General features: G+C 42.6%; 1 protein-coding gene across 2 annotated transcripts in view; it reads right to left on the bottom strand.

Moving 5' to 3' along the window:
• The window catches only part of trappc9 (trafficking protein particle complex 9), a 169,238-nt gene that overhangs the window by 96,382 nt on the left and 50,750 nt on the right, over positions 1 to 22,106 (bottom strand). For both annotated transcript variants that reach the window (XM_023960197.1, XM_023960198.1), the window contains 3 exons: positions 21,841 to 21,973; positions 19,344 to 19,504; positions 11,584 to 11,736 (listed from right to left, as the gene is read on the bottom strand). In XM_023960197.1, coding sequence (XP_023815965.1) covers positions 11,584 to 11,736; positions 19,344 to 19,504; positions 21,841 to 21,973 — 447 coding nt within the window. The remainder of the gene's footprint in view (positions 1 to 11,583; positions 11,737 to 19,343; positions 19,505 to 21,840; positions 21,974 to 22,106) is intronic.

The raw sequence follows: 22,106 nt of genomic DNA, 5'->3' as shown, positions 1-22,106 counted from the left end.
TCAAAAATGGGGGAAAACAGATGAAGAGTCTCATCACAGCTCAGTTTTATCAGCAGCCTGCCATGCTTCACAAATCCTTCAATGATGAATTGTTTTAATTATTTTTAATGCAGTGGCTTTGCTTCATCCATCTCCTGTTTGGAAAGCAAATCCTTTTCTCAGAAGGAGCATGTTTTCCTGCAGAAGACACTACTACAAGAAATCCTTCCCGACTTGGATCAAACGAGCAGGAACTCAACAATTTGTTCATATTTTCTCCAGCGTCTCCTTCAGAAAACAGATTTATGTCCAACTAAAGAATTCAGATAATCCCAGAAAACAACAATAAGATAAAACATTGACTTACATTTATTCACCCTCAATAACGTCAAGCCTGGAATAAAAACTGATCATGTTGAAGCTGAAGGATTATATTTAACCCATGCATTTCATTTTCAATCTAATAATTAAAAAAACAAAAGTTTCACCTTTAAATCCAAGTGTCTTCAGATAAACATGTTTTTTGTGATCAGGTATTGACATACGGTACATTTATTTTGTATTGTGAAATACAAACTTTCATTAAAGTCAAACTATATCCTCGACCTCCAATGACAGAGCATAAAAATTACAGGTGGGATGACTGTGAAGTCACATTTTCTTTATGAAGCACATTTCAGTTTAGAATCAATTAACATCAGCACAGGACTCAACAGGCTGAGGGGAAAGCTAGAGATTGTGCAGATAATTAGATTTGAAGAACAAAAAATGCATCTCCTCCTGTATTTCTGAATAGATCATTGCATTACCTTTTGCTTGAAGCACTTTGTGTAAAAGTTATACTCTTCTAATCAACACTTTGGTTACCAAAACAAGACTAATTCTGTCCATGCACTTTACAGAAAGCATCCATTTGGCTACAAAATTACACTTTCCATTCAAATGATTTTAAGATGCCTGATATGAATCAAAATGACTGAACAGGAGGAGTTTACACAGAGGTAGAGGGATTTGTTTCTGGAAGCTCAAAAAAAGAATCATAAATAACAGGGGGAAAATATGAAATAAGTAAATAAATCAGAGTTTCTGAAACAAGTCAGTGGATTTCACTGAAATGTTACCTGCTAAACCTTTGTCTCATATTTGACAAAATAATTAGACTAATTTACCTGACAGGGTGTTGATTTTATTTGAAATCTCCTCCTCTGATGACAGGACTTCCAAAAACATGAATGTGTGAATTCAACAGTTCATTATTTTAATATGTAAATGAAGTAAATGAATTTAATGATTTCAGGTCAATCGGAGCCATTTTTTCCTAAAGAAAACAGCTGAAGTTTCAGTAAAAGTAAACTGCTCCTGACTGTAACTATTGCAGTCAAACTAACAGTAAATAATAGTTGAACCAAACGGATTTTTGTCTGAAAACAGGAACCACTAAGTGCAGTTTTTCTTTTTTAATGGCCCAAAGCCTGAGATCTCACAGTTCCTATGGTTTTATCAGAGCCTGAAGAACAAAATTTCCCTCTGTGACCTTGAGAGGGGCAGCTGTTGCTTTAACCAGAGAGAAGTGACGCCTACAGCTAAAGCTCCGACGTCAGACGGATCACCCGCTGACGTCAGCGCAGTTTCCCTCCAGAAAGGGGAGACTGTCCGTCTCTGAAGCAGCTCCGGCTTCAGGAAAACATCCATCAAACACCGAGCGCTCGCACAAGCAGCTCAGATCTAACCTCTGAAAACCAGCGGAAGACTGCCAACAAACGGATGCACAGCTCCGGTTTTACACTAAAGCCTCTCATCTCTAAGCATCAGACAAAAACCGTGGTTATTAATCGTTTAAATTGTCTGAGTTAGACGTTCTTGATCTTCTGGCGGTGTTGGGATGTTTGTCACGCAGAACCAATAGTGTAAAAGTCACATTTTCATGGAATAAAACTGTTGATTTGTGAAAAAGCAGTTTACTGCAACAAAAAAAGAAACAATATTCTTGTGGCCTCGTAACTACAGATTATTGAATAGAATGGCAGACAATTTTATGCCCTTAAAGACCCCCCCCCCCAAGCTTCATCGAAGTGAGTCTTTTTGGTCTTTTCACATGTTCTTATGGCATGTCTCTGATGATAGAGCACATATATAAAAAACAATTAAGCTTCAAATTGCATTTCTGAGTATTTCTTTATTCAAAGCATTGTGAATCAGGAGCAGATACTAACATCTACAGTATCTAAACTACTGTGGGACTTGGCGTTTCCTCTTATATGAAAGAAAAACTATATAAATATTACTAAAATAATTTTTTTTTTTGTTTTTTTTTGCTCCAGTTAGAAGAAGAAAGACCACCTTTCTTTTTGCTCAAGAAGCAAAGAGTCTGCCCTTCAGGGCAACAAGTTAGATTCCTACTTTCACACAACAAGCTTCCACACATAAAGCTTATCAGTATTTTCCAAAGCAGCAGATATTAAAGGTCAGCTGCTAGGGACTTCTCTGAAACCATACAAATGTGTAATTTAGCAACTGTTCATTCAAACATCGTCACACGTCAAACAATTTCACCATAGTATCAAAGTTAAACGTTTGGTTTAAATCTCTTGCATGTCTTAAAGCCTTTGGCATAAAGAGCAACATCTGAAATGCCTCATCCAGTCCATCACAAGCATACTTGTAAAGAACAAGAGCACAGAAACACACAGAAAGTAAATGATTCTGGAAAAAGGATTATTGTGTGATGTTTTACAACTTCTTACAAAGTTTTCAACTTCTTCTTTGTTTTGTTTTTTTAACTTGTTCTGTCCAACAACTGAGAAAACAGATGAGAGCTGAAGGCCTTTTGTGTTGGACAGGTTTTAATATTACAAAAAGGGGTTATGAATCTTCAGATAGCCAGGATGTTTAATCTAGCCACAGGGGTTGCAAGCCAGTAACTTCTGTGCCGGTCCCAAGCCCGGATAAATAGAGAGGGTTGCGTCAGGAAGGGCATCCGGCGTAAAAATTGCCAAAATAACCATGCGAATCATCCACAACACTTTAGACATACCGGATCGGTCGAGGCCCGGGTTAACAACGACCGCCACCGATGCTGTTAACCTACAGGGTGTCGGTGGAAATTTGACTACTGTTGGTGGAAGAAAGAGGGGAGGCAGAAGGGTCCGTGGCCAGAGAGAGAAGGGAAAAGGCAGGAACATAGGTTTGAGAATAGGGACTCTTAACGTTGGCACAATGACAGGGAAAGGCAGAGAGCTGGCGGACATGATGGAGAGAAGGAAGGTAGATGTACTGTGTGTGCAGGAGACAAGGTGGAAGGGCAGCAAGGCACGTAGTATTGGAGGAGGATACAAACTGTTCTATCATGGTGTTGATAGGAAGAGAAACGGCGTAGGAGTGATTCTGAAGGGGGAGTTTGTAAACAGTGTTCTAGAGGTGAAAAGAGTCTCAGACAGGATGATGAGCCTAAAGTTAGAAATTGAAGGGGTGATGGTGAATGTAGTCAGTGGGTATGCGCCACAGGTTGGCTGTGAGTTAGAAGTGAAGGAGAGATTCTGGAGTGAGTTGGATGAGGTCATAGAGAGTTTTCCCAGAGGAGAGAGAGTTGTTATTGGAGCAGACTTTAATGGGCATGTTGGTGAGGGCAACAGAGGTGATGAGGAGGTGATGGGCAGGTTTGGTGTGAAGGAAAGGAATCTGGAGGGACAGATGGTGGTGGACTTTGCGAAGAGGATGGAAATGGCTGTAGTCAACACTTACTTCCAGAAGAGAGAGGAACATAGAGTGACATACAGAAGTGGAGGTAGGAGTACTCAGGTGGACTACATCCTATGTAGACGAGGTCATTTGAGAGAGGTTAATGACTGCAAAGTGGTGGTAGGAGAGAGTGTAGCCAGACAGCACCGCATGGTGGTGTGTAAGATGACTCTGGAGGTCAGGAAGAAGAAGAGAGGGAAAACAGAAAAGAAGACCAAGTGGTGGAAGCTACAGAATGAAGAAACTTGTGAGGAATTTAGGCAGAAGTTGAGACAGGTCCTGGGTGGTCAGGATGAGCTTCCAGAGGACTGGGAAACTACAGCAGAGATTATCAGGGAAACAGGTAGGAAGGTGCTAGGTGTGTCATCTGGAAAGAGGAAAGACGGTAAAGAGACTTGGTGGTGGAATGAGGAAGTACAGGAATGCGTCCAGAGGAAGAGGTTGGCTAAAAGGAAGTGGGATGTAGAAAGGACTGAGGAAGGTAGACAGGAGTACAAGGAAGCACAGCGTAGAGTGAAGAGAGAGGTGGCAAAGGCCAAACAGAAAGCTTACGATGAGCTATATGACAGGTTAGACACAAAGGAAGGAGAGAAGGACTTATACAGACTAGCCAGACAGAGAGACAGAGATGGGAAGGACGTGCAACAGATAAGGGTGATTAAGGACAGAGATGGAAAGGTGCTAACAACCCAAGAGAGTGTACAGAAAAGATGGAAGGAGTATTTTGAGGAGCTGATGAACGAGGAAAATGACAGGGAAAGAAGGGAGGAAGATGTGGTTGTTGTGGAGCAGGAAGTAGCAGAGATTGGAAAGGATGAGGTTAGGAAGGCTCTGAAAAGGATGAAGAGCGGAAAGGCCGTTGGTCCTGATGACCTACCTGTGGAGGTATGGAAGTGCCTAGGAGAGACAGCAGTGGAATTCCTAACAAGGTTGTTCAATAGGATTTTAGAGAGTGAGAAGATGCCTGAGGAATGGAGGAGAAGCGTTCTGGTCCCGATCTTTAAGAACAAGGGTGACACGCAGAACTGCAGCAACTATAGAGGAATAAAGTTGATGAGCCACACAATGAAGCTGTGGGAAAGAGTAGTGGAAGCCAGGCTTAGGAAGAAGGTGGAGATCTGTGAGCAGCAGTATGGTTTCATGCCCCGTAAGAGCACCACTGATGCCATTTTTGCTTTGAGAATGTTGATGGAAAAGTACAGAGAAGGTCAGAAGGAGCTGCATTGTGTGTTCGTAGATTTAGAGAAGGCGTATGACAGGGTGCCAAGGGAGGAGCTGTGGTACTGTATGAGGTCGTCTGGAGTGGCAGAGAAGTATGTCAGAGTAGTTCAGGACATGTATGAGAGAAGTATGACGGTGGTGAGATGTGCTGTAGGTCAGACAGAGGAGTTCAAGGTGGAGGTGGGACTACACCAAGGATCAGCTTTGAGTCCTTTTTTGTTTGCTATGCTGATGGACAGGCTGACAGACGAGGTAAGACAGGAATCTCCCTGGACAATGATGTTTGCAGATGACATTGTAATTTGCAGTGAGAGTAGAGAGCAGGTGGAGGAACAGCTAGAGAGGTGGAGGTTTGCTCTGGAAAGAAGAGGTATGAAGGTCAGTCGTAGTAAGACAGAATACATGTGTCTGAACGAGAGGGATCAAGGTAGAAGCGTTAGGTTACAGGGGACTGAGGTGAAGAAGGTGCAGGAGTTTAAGTACTTGGGGTCAACAGTTCAGTGTGATGGGGATTGTGGAAAAGAGGTGAAGAGGCGAGTGCAGGCAGGTTGGAGCGGTTGGAGGAAAGTGTCAGGAGTGTTGTGTGACAGAAAAGTGCCAGCAAGACTCAAAGGAAAGGTGTACAAGACAGTGGTGAGACCAGCTCTGCTCTATGGGTTAGAGACGGTAGCAGTGAGACAGAGACAAGAGGCTGAGATGGAGGTAGCAGAGATGAAGATGTTGAGGTTCTCCTTAGGAGTGACCAGGTTAGACAGGATAAGGAACGAGTACATCAGAGGGACGGCTCATGTTGCCTGTGTTAGCGACAAAGTCAGAGAAGCCAGACTGAGATGGTTTGGACATGTTCAGAGGAGGGACAGTGGATATATTGGTAGAAGGATGTTGGAGATGGAGCTGCCTGGCCGGAGGGCAAGAGGACGGCCAAAGAGGAGATATATGGATGTCTTAACAGAGGACATGAAGTTGGCTAACGTTAGGGTAGAAGATGTTCATGATAGAGTGAGGTGGAAAAGGATGATTCGCTGTGGCGACCCCTGATGGGAAAAGCCGAAAGAGAAAGAAGAAGATAGCCAGGATGTTTATTTGGATAAACCCCTTTCTGTTTTTTATTTATTTATTACATTCTATGCTTTAAATATATATTTTCTTTTTTTCTAACAGAGGGGAGAGAGAGGGAAAAGTGTGATGGGGGGGGGGGGGGGGCAATACAAATGCAAGATTGCTCATTTGAGTCGGTTATGATTTTAGCTGTGAAACATTTATGCTAGATCTACTGGAAAGACAAATATTACATCCAAGAGTGAAATTCTGACACTAAGAAAAGATATCTGTCCATCGATACACTGTGGGTTAGGAGGAGGGATGCAGCAGACGGGGAGCTGTGTGCACGTGCACGTGGCGGTGGAGATACATGCACGCTGCCGAAATGAACCATGTGATCATGAGGGGAACCATATCCTCCCCAGCCAGACCAGGAGAGAGGGGGAGACCCCCGGACCAGGAGCGTCCCCAGCGACAGGACCCACGCAGCCTGAGCGGTGGGGAACGCCCCCCCCCCTGGGACCGCCCACCCACCCAGCCAGATGGAACAGTCAACTTCCTCCAGCAGACACCAACCAACAACAAGCAAACTGATGATACAGCCTTGGCTCATCCTGGTTCACAGGGACTCCAGCGAGAACGGGTCATGGACCATCCTCCGAACATCAACTTTATTAATTGTTGAACAACCTCCAGGACTTTCAGAGGAACTCGGCATTCATTCAGCTACAGCTGGTTTGTTGAAGAAAATGCTGTGAGTGGTAAATGATTGATTTCACATTTGATAAAAATCTGATCATTAGCAGTTAGCAATGCTGCTGTTGATAAACAGCTCAAGCATACAACTAACCTGATTTATGCAGTAAATAGAAATAGATATGCATGCATTTATTAAACTAGACCCAGACATTAAATTTCAGCCGGTTACTGTAAAGTAAAAATAGAAACTTTTAAAGCTAAAACTCAAATTGTTGCAGAATGATTCAAATCTGCAGTTAAAAAACTTCATCCTCATAACTACCAGCAATTATCCTGACTTTTTAGTTTTACATTGTGTTTCCAGCTGCTAGAATTGCTGCCGTCTTTACTCACAGCCCTGATGAGGGAGTCGCACCATCATTAGCTATGACGCTCACATCATTCAACACAATAAAGCATGCTGTAAAGTCAAAGCCCATTAGCCACGTCTGATCCTGGGTTCCAGTGTGGTGAACTGCAGCCAGACTCACAATGAGCGATAAAATGTCCGAGGATGGATAATTGAGGCAGAGGGTCAGGCAGTATCAAGACTTAACTATGATATATGCTGCTCCTTTAACCAGCAGGTGAACTATGATGAAAGACTAGGAAAGTTTAAAATACAAGAGAACACAAAATCTCTGTGGATCCATGAAGGGATGGAACCTTTAACCTCCAGTACAGAACACTTCATACCTGACAAGACTTCTTGACAGCAGACCTGTGGTGGTTTCAAACTCACAGGACTGAAGCATTAGTAGAGCATCTGCAGAACATTAAAAGAGCATCTGGAGAACATCTACAGAGCATCAGCAGCACATCTAGAGAATGTCTACAGAGAATCAATACAACATCTGCATGCAGAGTGTCTGCACAGCATCCGCAAAGTGTCTGCACAGCATCTGCACAGCATCTGCAAAGTGTCTGCACAGCATCTGCAGAGTGTCTGCACAGCATCTGCAGAGTGTCTGCACAGCATCTGCAGAGTGTCTGAGTGTCTGCACAGCATCTGCAGAGTGTCTGCACAGCATCTGCACAGCATCTGCAAAGTGTCTGCACAGCATCTGCAGAGTGTCTGCACAGCATCTGCAGAGTGTCTGCACAGCATCTGCAGAGTGTCTGAGTGTCTGCACAGCATCTGCAGAGTGTCTGAGTGTCTGCACAGCATCTGCAGAGTGTCTGCACAGCATCTGCAGAGTGTCTGCACAGCATCTGCAGAGTGTCTGAGTGTCTGCACAGCATCTGCAGAGTGTCTGCACAGCATCTGCAGAGTGTCTGAGTGTCTGCACAGCATCTGCAGAGTGTCTGCACAGCATCTGCAGAGTGTCTGAGTGTCTGCACAGCATCCGCAAAGTGTCTGCACAGCATCTGCACAGCCTCTGCAGAGTGTCTGCACAGCATCTGCGGAGTGTCTGCACAGCATCTGCAGAGTGTCTGCACAGCATCTGCAGAGTGTCTGAGTGTCAGCACAGCATCTGCAGAGTGTCTGCACAGCATCTGCAGAGTGTCTGAGTGTCTGCACAGCATCCGCAAAGTGTCTGCACAGCATCTGCACAGCCTCTGCAGAGTGTCTGCACAGCATCTGCAGAGTGTCTGCACAGCATCTGCAGAGTGTCTGCACAGCATCTGCAGAGTGTCTGCACAGCATCTGCAGAGTGTCTGAGTGTCTGCACAGCATCTGCAGAGTGTCTGCACAGCATCTGCAGAGTGTCTGCACAGCATCTGCAGTGTCTGCACAGCATCTGCAGAGTGTCTGCACAGCATCTGCAGATCGTCTGCACAGCATCTGCAAAGTGTCTGCACAGCATCTGCAGAGTGTCTGCACAGCATCTGCAAAGTGTCTGCACAGCATCTGCAGATCATTAACAGAGCTTCTGCAAAGCATGTGCTGAAAATTAACAGTGTCTGCAGAGAATCAGTAGAGACTGTAAAGCGTCTGGAGACTGTTTACAGAGCAATAGAAGAGTATGGGGGCAGTAACTGTTCTTCAGGGCATCTTTGGAGTATGAGTAGAGCATCTGCAGAGCATTGAAAGAGTGTCTCCAGAGAATCAACAGTGTCAACAGACAGAACACACTCTCTTATTCCTATGGAGCGGCAGAGACGTGGTCTGCAAACACAGACCGGAGGGGGGGGGGGTGTCTCTTACCCACTCAGCTAGAGGCTTAAAGTCACCACTACAGTCTACTTCTTCCATTCTTCCGATCAGTTTCATTTACCAGGTATTTTAAAGAGTGCTTGACAATAATATAAACTCAATAAAAAATAGTCGGATGGAATTCTCTGTAATTTAGCAGTAAAAGATGACTTATTCAATACAATCACAACAAGCGCAGAATCCAAAGCAGTCAGAGAGAACTTCAACATATTTCTAAATGAAACTTCAAAGAAAAGTTACAGCCCAAGCGCTTCCTGCAAAAGTGGAACCGTTCTAGCGTGTGGAGGAGCAGTTTATTGCTCCAGAATCACTTCCACTGCAAATTCTGTCCTTTCTGAGAATACAGTCTATCAAACCCTCATGAACCTGGAGAAAGACTGGAGTGTAGCAAACTTCTCAAAAGTCAATATTAGACCACTGTGTTGGACCTATTGTACAAATTCTTCCTTTAATTTTCTTTTAAAACAGGAAGCAGAAATAGTTGTTTTTATGCTTTGGGCCTATTGTTGAGAAGCAGTAACATGTTTTACTGCTGCCTCTGTCTGAAAAACCTTTTTTGCAGCTTTTAAAACAGAACAAATAGGATTTAAACATCTGTTTATTTATAGATGAAGCTACAAAGCAGGACTCGGTCCAATCAATACTTTCAAGCTTTGAGTAAACTGAAGCAGAAAAGGCTCTCATTAAAAGTCCCCCCCCCCCCCCCACAACAAAAAACTCAACTGAATGCAAAACATTTACAAGACAATTAAACTGCTGGATTATTGTTTATTATTTTCTTTTTAAATCATGACCTAAAAAATGTGTCTAGGACTTAATTTAATAATGTATTTAAAAATCAAAGAGTACCTATGCAAAAGCCAAAATCCCTGCAGAAGAATCTCTGTTTGGCTGAAAACAGGTCTGTCGATTAGATACCAGTGTTAGAATCTGGTGGTGTGTGAAGTCACACGTATGCGGCAAATTCACATTACAACTGAATAGTTGTTAAAAAGACCAACACAATCAAGACGAATCGCTTTAATTAGCAGAAACAGCAGAAGTTTTTCATCTCTACTCACAGACCAGACTGCAGTTTATGCAAATAAGTCCATCCCTTTATTAACACAACATTAGTAACGTGGCTGCGTTTATGTATTACAGGCCAAGATAGCATCCGCAAAAATTGCATCCCATAATGCCACAGTAATAGCCGCGTTCAGAACTTCTGTTTAGGAGGAAAACGCTTCTTATCTCATTAATTCAGGGTGTGGATTATTGCTCTGCTAATTAAAAGAGGGAAACAGTATCGCTTAAATGACCTCATGAGGATGGGGGTGCAGCGGCCCAGATAAACACGCAGCAGTGCGGTGTGTGTGTTCATCAGAAAGCACACGCAAATCCACGCAGGCAGCAGGTGAAGTGATGGAGGGGCAGCCTCGCAGTGATCTGACGTTAATATTTATCAGCACAGTCTGCAGTGAAGTGGTTCAACTGTGTGGGGGAGGAAGAGGACGGCGCAGACAGGACGGGGGGATGTAAACACAAAAACAACAGAGCATGGAGGAAAAGCCAGAGCAAGAAGCTCAACAAGAGGAGAAACTGAAAGAAAGGAGGATTCAGAGACGAAGAAACTCATCACCTGGTACTGCTGAACAACAGCTGAGGAAGAGGAGACACTCAGCTCATTTAGGAATGGACAAAGAGGCCTGGTGAATGTCTGTGAATAAACTATTTATGTGAACTGATGCAAACGGAGCACACAGAGCGTGAACCGGCTGTGAGACGTCTGCGAGACCCCAGAAGGCACGTCACTTCTGAGCATGCTCACACTGCGTTCTCACTGTGTGCTCTAGAAAAGCATCACTGCAAGTTGTGCGTCTTCAAAAGTTTGAGATGGTTTCAAAGGAAAACAAGATGTGGGACAGACGCCACAAAAAAACCAAAGCAGGTGCAGAAATAATAAACCTTTTTGTTTTTTGTGAGCCAGCTTCAAAGCAGCAAGAAAAGACCTGTCAGGGAGGAAGCCCGTCAAGGTCTTTCAATAGTCTGACATGTCTCTAAGCCCAAATATCTTTAGATTACTAAGCTAAATGGGCAAAAAAAGCTCTAAAGGGCTGACACGGGGTAATTCATTTTCTTCAGAGAAACGCTGATAGTTCAGAGAGTCATTGAAGAAGATAAACCCTCCAGTGAAGAGTCAGGCATGGTGGAAGAGGGGGCATAATTTGGGATTGTGCTCAGCAAAAGCACCTGGACAGACCGAACGATGCAGGTCGAGGAACTGATCCAAAGTGAAACATGAGTGAGGACTGAACAGAACCGAGTTTCCATCAAACTATTTTTGATGTCAATTCTGACAAACTTCAACTAAATTCTACAAAAACAATTAAAAGTGCTTGTTATTTTATTACATAAGCCTTGACTTTAAAACGTAAGCATTTGATGCATGAATTGGGACATATACAACTCAGACTAGAGTTCCACCTCCTAAATGATTGGCAGGTTGTACCAAAGACCTTAGAGGTGGAACCTAATGCCTTCCTGCTTTAATCTCAGCATTGAAGGTTTGGACTGGGGGGGTTAAACAACTAATGTGCTTCAAAAGAGCAGGAGGAGCGGGAAGGGTTAAAGGGGCCCCACCCCCAAAACTGATGGGGCTTTATCATGTATGACCGTATTCATCGTGTATTCATCAGGCGGCTGAGCAGCAGGTTCTGAGTTCTCACCATCATTGAGGTCCTGCAGCAGGTTTTCCTGACCGGAGAAGTCCAGCTTGACTCGGATGCTCACCGACAGCGTGACCGCCTGGCCGGGCTTCAGCGGCAGGTGACGCACGGCTTCCTCCAGATCCCAGCTCAGAAACTCCCCAAACATTTTGTCTGCAAAAGAAAAGCAATGATGTTCCTGATGTCTGAGAATTTTACGTAAGTCGGGGGGGGGGGGGGGGGGGGGGCTTGTTTGGGTGGGTGGGTGGTCACAGTCTCCCCCAGGAGGGGGCCATGAAGCTGCTAGTGTTGCGATGACGTCTTCAGCACTCGACCTGATACTCTGATTTGTGCCTCCCACCCCTTCTAGCAAATGACTCAGCTGCATCCACTTCAGCCCTCAGCACAGATGGATGACACATCACCTGAATAAAGCATGTGCAGGTGAGCCACTTGTGAGCATGGATGCTGCTGGCAGGACCTTTTTAATCACAAGGACACTACAGAAGTGGATTGTAGGGATACTGCAACAACAACAGTTTACTCATCACTGCCTGATTCAGCTCCAAAAGCTCGTAAATCCTCTGAGAGGTTGTGAACGTAGGCAGCATTAAATACAGATTCAGTTTAAAAAAAAAACACTTTCAATATTCACCAACTCTCAACTTTCAGTTGGAAATTGATGCACAAAAACGGAGATTGAGACACCTGCCAGGAAATCAGTTAAAACAAAAGTCCTGAAAAGAATGAAAGCCATCCATTTAAATGTTCAACGCTTGAGCTAAACAACCAAAACAGGAAGGTCCTGTTGTAATCATTTCAGGTGTTACTAGGCAGCATGGTGTATAACTGTCAGAGAGGGTGAATATGTATGTCCTTGCAGAGTAAAGCCTTAGTCACATGCACCAATACACCAGGTTAATCTGTACAGGTGCTGCAGGTTTTTGGGTTGTCCGGGTCCACGTAGGATCATAAAGAGGAGGGGCCCAACCGGGTCTGTCTTTCAGTTCTGTTGATGCTCATGCAGCCCCCTCAGGGGACGTCATGGGAATGGAACGTACTGTTGTGTATGTGTGGTAAATGTATCATACATACTTGCAAGGCTAAGACTTTACACACTTATGACATGCGGATGATGCTGTGGGTGTACTTAGGCCACACTCTGGACATTAGTAAGGTTCAAGTACTGGCTTCAAAATGACCAAACGCAAATGCTGCATGCATGGGGTACGCAACTGCTCATAGAACGTTCACACTAACTACACTCTCATTGTCTAATTTCCTCATTTGTAACAGCCAGGCTGCCGTGAAAGGATCTTTTGGACAGCACCAGCAGGCCCCTTGTGCGGTGCATAGGATTCGGGGAGGTAAAAAAACACACAAATTAAAAAATCAATACGACAAGCCTTCATCCCGCCTACTTCACCGTTTTGTGTAGCTTAAGTGTTCGCCATGACTTGTCACTCGCAACATGCCCTTAAAAAATGTGCATAAACAATTTCTCTCTACTGGCTCACCGAGCGGTCTACAACTCCGATATTTTGTACGGTCCACCAGCGTGCCTCGCACAGGTACAGCTGCTACACAGACACTCATTTACACAAAATACACAAAACTCTTATGACACCAAGTCAAGCACAGACGACAAACTAGACTCACACATGCAGGCTATTCACAAACTCTGTTAGTTTTTTATATTTTAAAGTAAATCCTTTTAGAACTTGTGATTTACTGTGTTTCGAATAAATGTAGTTTGTAGTTTGACGTTCTGAACTGTGATCTACAGATAAAGGCACTGCTACACACATCAACCAACATACAGTACAGACCAAAAGTTTGGACACACCCTCCCATTGAAATGAATGGGAAGGTGTTGTCCAAACATCCCTAAAAATGGAGAACGTGCCAGTAGCGCGGTAGACTGACTAATGCTTTTGCTTCCTGTTGGGTCCCTTCTCATCTTTTATTCCTTCAGCTACCACAGAACAGGGGTGCATAAGGCTACAGAGATGCCGTCCCCACTGTTTTCTGTGCAAACCCACTCTTGACAGTTGACCACCAGACTGGTTTCAGCGGTGGTTCCAAGCCAGGGCCTGACTTAGCAAAAGGTCTTTATTTGTTCACAAACGCCAAGCAGTTTGACAGCAAAGACCAGAGAGAAGAACTACTTCCCAGCGCTCCAGAGGCTGTTGGCGTTGTCTTTAGGTGGTCAAATGAAAAAAGGCCAACAACAAAAGCCCTTCATGACACTCTTTCATGTCCAACCTAATTTCATGACATTGTGAGAACGATTCCTTGATTACTGCATTACATTTGTTTAAATCATTCATTGAGAAACCCTGGTGATACACTGACTATAACAAAAAACAGACTCCTATCCCCCTCCCTCCATTTGTGGAGGTCTGAAAATATGTTGTCACCAGAGTGCTGGTGTGTGAATCGCTGTTGGAGCGGATGTAAATGAGTGACATCATAATAGATTATAACATTGCATCTATGATCTGTGACAGATGTTTGTGTGCAGGAACAGCTGCTGGAGGTGCACTGCTGCAGAATATAAATGGAGGTCTGACACCAGCTGTTTTAATGACACTGTTAAAGTTACAGGGCTGTTGTAAAGGATGCAATGGGAGTTAAGCTGGAAAGCTCATGAAAACTGACCCACAAACGTGTATGCAAAAGAGTTCGAACCCAAGCTCTCTGATGGGATTACAAGAGCAGATGTGGATAAAAATGAGTCTCAAAGGCACACTCCATATGCGCATCTCAAATCCAAACAAGCAGAGCCATTGATCCCGCTGCCGCTTCCAGCGCACAGACGGGAATCACAGCAGAGACCAGGACTCTAGCCCCTGCCGAACCCCCCCTCCTCTTTTGACTGTACTCAACCAAAACACCAGGATGCCGTTTTAAAATGGCAAATTTATCATGGAGAATTGCACACGGGTGTACACTTAACCTTCAAACAGCGCCTTCACGCCCACCTTCAGCCAACCTGATTGTCTCTAAGCCCTCAGAGCTGCCGAGGTGTGAAACTCTTCTCACAAACAGAACAGATATCCGAGCCAATGAGAATTGAGATATATGCTCAAATCTAAATACAGAAAAACAAAAGAATCTTTAACAAATGTTGAAAATTGAGAGAGTTCTATCAAACAACTGGTGGCAAAATTAAAGCTTTCATTCGAATGAAAAAAGCTGAGGAAAACAAAGTTTGCAGAAGTACATAGTGCACTATGTAAGTGTTAGGGTGAGAATTCGGACATAGCCATTGTTGGAAATCATATAAATAAAACTATGGAAGTAAACCAAGAAAATTAGTGGACATTTGGGACAAAGATGAGCCAAAATATTCCAACAATAACTAACATAATGAAGCAGAAAAAGGAATCTGTACAACCTGATGGATGAAGTTCATCCAAGCTTTAGACGGGTCAGGTTTTCTTTACTTGCATGACCCAAAAAGATAAACTGCAATATTATGAATGTGAATTTGCCTTAATAATGATTATTAGTGCCAATATTGGAAAGGCAAAATGATTAATTTCGTTTACATTCTGTTAGTTTCTGTAGATTGTCTTTCTTCTGTTTTTGAGGGGAAACTTCAGAAAGACACGGAGATAATTTCTCCAAAGGATGACAGTTGCAAGACTTCACCATCGTGACTCTCTTCTTTGTATTTCTAAGACGCTTCATTCATTCATCGTGTCTTTACCGTTGTGTTAGGGCCCACACAGGGAGAAATAAACAGGAGTTTTGAGGCGATCATTAAACGGAGGCTAAATGATCTGAAAATGAAAGGGAAGGAGGGTGGTAACTTTAACTACAATGTCTATGACTATCACTTTACACAAATGTCCATGACACTTTCAACAAATGACTGCAGCAAATAGTTTTGTTTTTTTTTTTAATCTGGACTGATTTATTTGCCAAACAAAAATAACACTTTAGTCGAATCCAACCTGCTAGTAAACGGCGCTCAACTGTGTTAACCACTTTAACACAGTTGTTGATCTTAGAGAAACAAATGGTAAACATAAGATTTGGTCTCTTGAAAAGGCACCTTCTATCTGAAATATTGCATGATGGTTGGCCCTCCCACATAAAGACTACATAAATGATTATTTCACCTGGTTCTTTAGGACTGTGCTTGGTTGATTTAATTTTTATCTTGCGACGATCAAAAGAATCGTGCGGCACAACAAACAAAACTAAAGAGTCAAAACATCCACCAAAATGGTGCAAAATCCTTTTAAATGCTCAAATAATTATTGTGGCAAGAGTGCATCCAGCATGTTCCATTTCTAGATAAAGAGTTGAGTTTGAACACTCGCACAGATGGCCTTTAGGAACAAAGTGAAACCCAAATTAAATTTAAAAAAATGTGACATAATCCAGACAGAAGCTGATCTGACATTAAAATGGCCTTCAAAGGTCTCACAGCTGAAATGTGGCACTTAATTGCTTACAGGAGTTCCATCTTTGTGCTTTAATGATGCTGCTGCAGGAGCGCACAAAAGGACAGAAAAGCCTGACTGCTTTCACCAGAACACACCGAGTAGCCGGCTGCTCACGGTAAGAACAAACCAGCATGGAAAAGACATTTATGCCATTTTCATTACTAAGCGAACAAAAGCAACGAGGCTTCGTGTTGACAGAATTCTGCTAAATATGTCAAGTCTTTTAATAATTTCCTGTAGTGCTGTGAAATGTGTGGCGGTGTACTCACAGTAAACTGAGACCCTCCAAAAATAAACTATAGAAAAGTGTTTTAAAAAAACGGAGTTAGAAAAAGGAGGAATTTATGTTTTCTGCAGTTTCTTGATGTCACAGTTCTTAGAACGGCGATCCCTTATGGCGGGGAGGCCAAGAGCTTTCATATTAGTAACCCTATTTACTAAACTTAAAAATCCAAAACATCCTTTTACATCGACATTAAGATCTATATAATTGTGTGAACAGACCCATATCCTCATCATCAGTTTACCAACTGCTCCCAAACTCAAGGAAAATGGAACAAAGTGAATCAGCTGTGAATTTTGACCCAGATGACCTGAGGTGTAACAGAGCAGAATGGTAAAACTGACAGCAATGCAGGAAAGTTTAACTCATGAGTAAATGTGAAGATCTTTCCAGATGGTTGCTGCTCGCCAGACTCCTGCTCCTCAGTTTCAAGAAGCATCACGTGTGAGGATGAAATCTAAACAAATGTCTATGCCGTCAAGAACACAACAGGACAAAAGAAAAGAAAAAAGGCAGACAGTCCTGCTCATCCTCTGACTGGCATCTCCAAAGAAGCTCCTGCAGCTCTTGACTGCACAACGATTACCCAGCATGCATTTCCAAACTTCATGATTCCTCCTTCTTCAGAGTCACTCTGACTGCTTTTTTTACTCCAAACACACTGATCTCACAGCATCTCCTGCCTTTGGTCCGTGGACAGTACGTCTTCATTCACGTTGAAGGGTTTATCTGTGAGTGACCACAGACTTCTCCTCCTTATTTTCAAGAGGACAAGAGTTGTTTTGTTGGTGAGTTTTCAGACCTGCTGAACCAAGAGGACCATCAGAGGAAACTAGATCTGGATCGGGTCAGGACCAAATCCGGACCTGCCATGGCAACCGTTTCCTCTTTCAGCAAACGTGCTAATCAAATGCCTAGATTTAAATTGCTTTATTGGCATGTGGAAATTAAAAACTGAAAGAATAATTTTATTAGTAGTTTGCATTTCAAAGCACCAAGAATTTTAAAGTTAAACACATGCATGAACGGACAGCTCACTGTTCCAACGTAGGTTCCAAAAGAGCACAGGTTATGATGAATAAGCCACAACTCTGCCGTCTTATAATGACATCTACAGGCACCAGCCAGCAGATTCAAACTCCAAAACTAACTTTGCTGTTACTGAAACCAAAGCATTTTGTCATTCCACTCATGAGCTGCAGCTCTGTTTTGCTTGTTCATCCAACTTTAAAAATAATCTGTCCTTGAAGGGAGAAATATATTTGCAACATAAATCATTTCCAACAACAGTTCAACTTCAAAGGGGGTGTTTGAAATGCAGAGACTAACTTGTGGCCAGCAGGGAGCAGACTGGGACAGAATCACTGTGGTTCAAAGGGGGAGACAGTTTCAGATGAACATCTTTAAATCCACACTATTTTAATTAGAGCCTGGTTATGTTTACAACTGACAAGCCAGTTCCAATACACCCCGACTAGCAAAGCAAAAGTGCAGAACATCAATGCTGGTGATCAGTGGCTTCCCTTTTCTGCATGCGACGAGGTCTACAGGTTGTCAGCCCCGGATTTGGGATGCATGCACTCCCTGCAGAAACACTGATCATCTTTAAAAAAAAAAAGACAATTAAAAAAAAAACACCCAGCAGATTCTGATAAATAATGGAGTCTAAAGTGTGACGGCCTTGTTGACCACATTATTTTCCACAACATTCTGAGAATGGCAGGGACAGCATGTAAAAATCCAAACAATGTCAGATTCAGCAGACTCTGAAGGACAACCCACCCCCCAAAAAAATATGTATAGTTTGCAGAACATACAGGTTTCAAAAAGTTTGTAGCTCTGATATTTTTGGTATCAAACAAACATAATAGTAATGACATAATTAGGGTAACACTTGGAATAAATCCTTGGAACTTTGAGGATCGTAGCCAGGTGTTTATTTTGTCTCCATACCTTTGATCTTTTGTTATAAAACATTAAAAAAAATGCTTGTTCTTAATTCCTGTGAAAAAAAGTCTACATTTACCGATCCAAATTGATTTTTTGGGCAGTTTCATGTTTATTGTGCAATTATTAAATAATATTATTTAAAAAATATATCAGTAAAAAATAAGCTGGGTTGCACTAAAAAGACCACAGAAAACAGATTTAAACATAAATTAATAGAGCAAATTGTAATGAAGAAAAAAACTTTAAAAAGCCGCCAGACTACTAGGGTTACATATTTTCATACTAAAATAATAATGTAAACGGAAACAGAGCCTCTTTCTAACCCTTGTGCTATCCTATGGGGTCACAATGACAAAGGTGGATAAAGGTGGAAAGATTTCATGTAATCCATGGACACCAGTGAAGATCACAAATCATTGAAGAAAAAAGGTTCAGAGCACGGTCTAGTGGGTCTAGATGACCCAACTCCCAATGGTAAAGTGTCTAGGATAGCACAAGGGATAAAGGTGTCAATTAAAAAGGCTACCATAAAGAGCAACGTTTGGATGGACATAATATCGACTGTCCCAAAGACACACGAGGACTGTTGGTTATCTGTATGACTTTATAAAAACACGTCATGTGGTAAATCATCATCCGGCTGTGATATCTGCCAATATCTGCCGCTGTTCATCAGAAATCTATTATGAGGAAGGGATTGTAGACAAGCTAATGGCACAGAAGAGCTTCTGAGGCATCACGGGGCACAACGCCCAGAGCTCCATCAATGCTACACGTTTCCATTTATCACTGCAGAAAACCATCTCAGCTCTTCCTGGAGATGTCTCTGTGCTTCAGACAGAGCAGGAAGAGAAAGTGCTGGGATATGACCTGGTGTTGAATACAAAGAGTCCCTGAGGTTTGAAAGATGAGGAGAGGCTTTCATGGCTGCATCAGTAGGGGAAGTTCAAGCTGCTGTTGTTCTCACGTGTCTATTTTTTCTATTTTTCATCTGTTTTTGCCAATTATTTCCATTTAATGTGCAGAGAGGATGAATGACAAAAGGCTACAGCAGCAAACGCAGACACTGCAGGATTTCTTATTCTTACCTTTGTTGCTGTTCTTGGAGGTGAGCTCCAGAGTCTCGATGTCTATGGATCCGATGTTCTCCAAGGTGATGGTGAGCTGCTGCAACTCCCCATTGAAAAGCTGGACGGACACGGAGCTGGGCAGCTCCTCTTTGGACGTGGCCTGAGAGCTGTGAGTCGACCTGATCCAGAATGGACAAAGACAAAAATGTGATCCACGTTTAAGCTTTAGAAGTCAATTTAATCTTTGATATCCACCACAAAAATCCAAAGAGGGTTCAAAAAGTTCATGTCTAATCAAAGTTTTAGCAGAAAGGTTATGTTTTCCAAAGATTGAAAAGAAATTATATTCAAGCTCAGAGGCTGTCAAACATGGAGGGGGAAGCATTATGGTGCTACTGGGTCCAGAATTGGTGACACTGGTGTTTGTCGGCTAGTCGGAAAAAATGGGGAAAAAAAAGACCTAAAACAGAAATCCAAGCCATAAGGCTCCGTTCAGATACATAAAACAAAGATCTCCATAGAAAACTTTGGGTATTAAACTACCCCCAACGGGGCTCACAGGTGGAAGGAGGGTGGGGTGAGGAAGGCAGAGCTCGCAGAAATGGAAGAAGAGGATTGAACCGCACACCTGGAACTTAAGTAGGACGCTGAACAGGTGAGTTGATTAGACTGAACTAGAGAGGTGCATTGGGATTGAGTCCTGCCGGGTCCCACGGGACCCAACGCAAGTCTCACGGGAGCGGGCAGTTTAAATTCTGCTGCGGGCGGGAATGGGGTGGCTAAAAAAAACACAGCGGGATAGGGAAGTTGCCAAGCGATGAATGAGTACATGATAATGAATACATGATAAATGCAAAGAGGATAAATAATAAATACAAGCAAAATATGCCATTAATGCATTATGAATGTGTGGTGGTTCGACCTCAAACCACCACATAGGTGTTAGTATTTCTTTATTTTTTCTTTAAATTAAAACGTTAATTTTACTTTGTTTACTTAAAATGAATTAACAATTTGATTGGTTTTAAGTGAGAAAAAGTTGTTTGTTTTCTGAGTTTCCATCTCAGGTGAGCCATCCACAGTAATCAGCAGAGGAGATTGGGAAATTCCACTGGGGAACTGCAGGGGTTGCCAACTCTCCTCATGGACTTCATTTTGCTTATTTAAAGGAAATGATTTAGTCCACTTTTTCTTGAAGACTACTTTTGTATTATATGAATTTTGTTTGGTGTCTGTTTCCCTGTTTTGTAATCAGATTAATTAGTTTGAATGTTTGATTAGTTAGTTTCCTCTCCCTCATGTGTCCAGTATGGGTTTTCCCTGTCTATAAAGCTTTCCCAGTGTGTCAGTTTAATGGCTAAGTCTGGTCAGGCCTGTTCAGTTTAGTCCCGCTTGTTTTGTTTCATTTAGTTATGTTTTCAGTTGGGCCCAAATTACTTTATTTTTGAAACTATTCTGTTTTGTACCTTTTTTATCTTCCTTTACAAAGAAAAACTCTACAAAAAAAAACATATTAAAAGATCTTGCAAGATACACCTATTTTTGTCCATTGACTAATTGTGAACCTTCACAGAATGCATATGGAAAGCATGGTGAATGCATACAAATTCATAAGAAATACATGATGGAGGGATGATAAATGCACATTACATACATGATAAATGTATGTGAACATGTAGTGATAGAATGATGACTGGTTTGTGGATGGTGAATGTGTATGCTAAGTGCATGCTACATTCTTTTGTCATGCAAGGCGAAAACATAACACACTACTTGGCTGAACTGCCCAATTCAGAAAAGTTAGAAAGAAAAAAATCAGAGATTTCCTATTTTTGACTCTACAGATCCATTTTACAGACAAAAAAGTATCTTGTGTGAAAAGTTTAGAATAAATTTGTATAAAGCCCTTATTAAAGACACAGACAGAGGGTTTACTGAGCACATTGGATCCTTACAGAGTTAGGAAAGCACAGCTCCAGGCTAATTTTGGGAATGGAACAGCACAGGGCTGCAGTTTGCCTGAACAGAAACAGAGCCACCTCAGAGCGCTTCCAGCTTTGAAGTGTGTGGCGTGAAAACACCCCGAAGACCTCGTCTTACTTTTGTCATTGATGTGCCTCATCTGTCTGCTGCTCTAATACTTCAAGGCCACAGAACAAAAAGGTTCTTCCACATCAAAAGCTGCTGATCTGCTGCACTCAGATGTGACTTCGGCAGCAGTGGGTCACCTGAACATCATTCGGCAGAATTTAAAACCAACATTCAAAAAAAACAAAAGTATTGTTCAAGTAGTTGCTTATGAAAACTGTAAAAGGGTCTTTAAACTGAAAATGACACTTTCGTGCTTCACTGAAAACATTATGGGACGGATTTTCAGTTTTCTTCACGTTCGCATCTTTGAACCATACATCATTTCTGCTGTGAGTAGAGAATGACGTGTTGCTGCATAAAGACGGGCTGTGTTTGTGAAAATGATGAGGGTGAAGCTGCAGGGGGGGGGGGGGGGGAGTCTAACCTTGGCAGCGATGTGCTGAGCTGCAGGCGTGGCAGAGAAGGAATAACCTCCACCAAACAGCCACTGGCCTTCACACCGACCAAGTCCTCCAGCAGGCAGTCGCTGGACACGCCAAACACAGACGTGTGGTAACCTGCCAATCCAAGCAGACAGGAAGCAGATGAATCCATGAAGTGTGTGTGTGGGAGGGGGGGGTAACATTTAAAGGGTTCATTTCATGCAAAATCTACTTTTTGAGCTTTTAAGTGCACTATAATGTTAATTTC

The sequence above is a fragment of the Oryzias latipes genome, chromosome 11 (genome assembly GCF_002234675.1).
Source record: "Oryzias latipes chromosome 11, ASM223467v1".
Taxonomy (NCBI): Eukaryota; Metazoa; Chordata; class Actinopteri; order Beloniformes; family Adrianichthyidae; genus Oryzias; species Oryzias latipes.
Note: the sequence above shows the minus strand (reverse complement) of the source record. Positions and strands in the feature narration are given on the sequence as shown.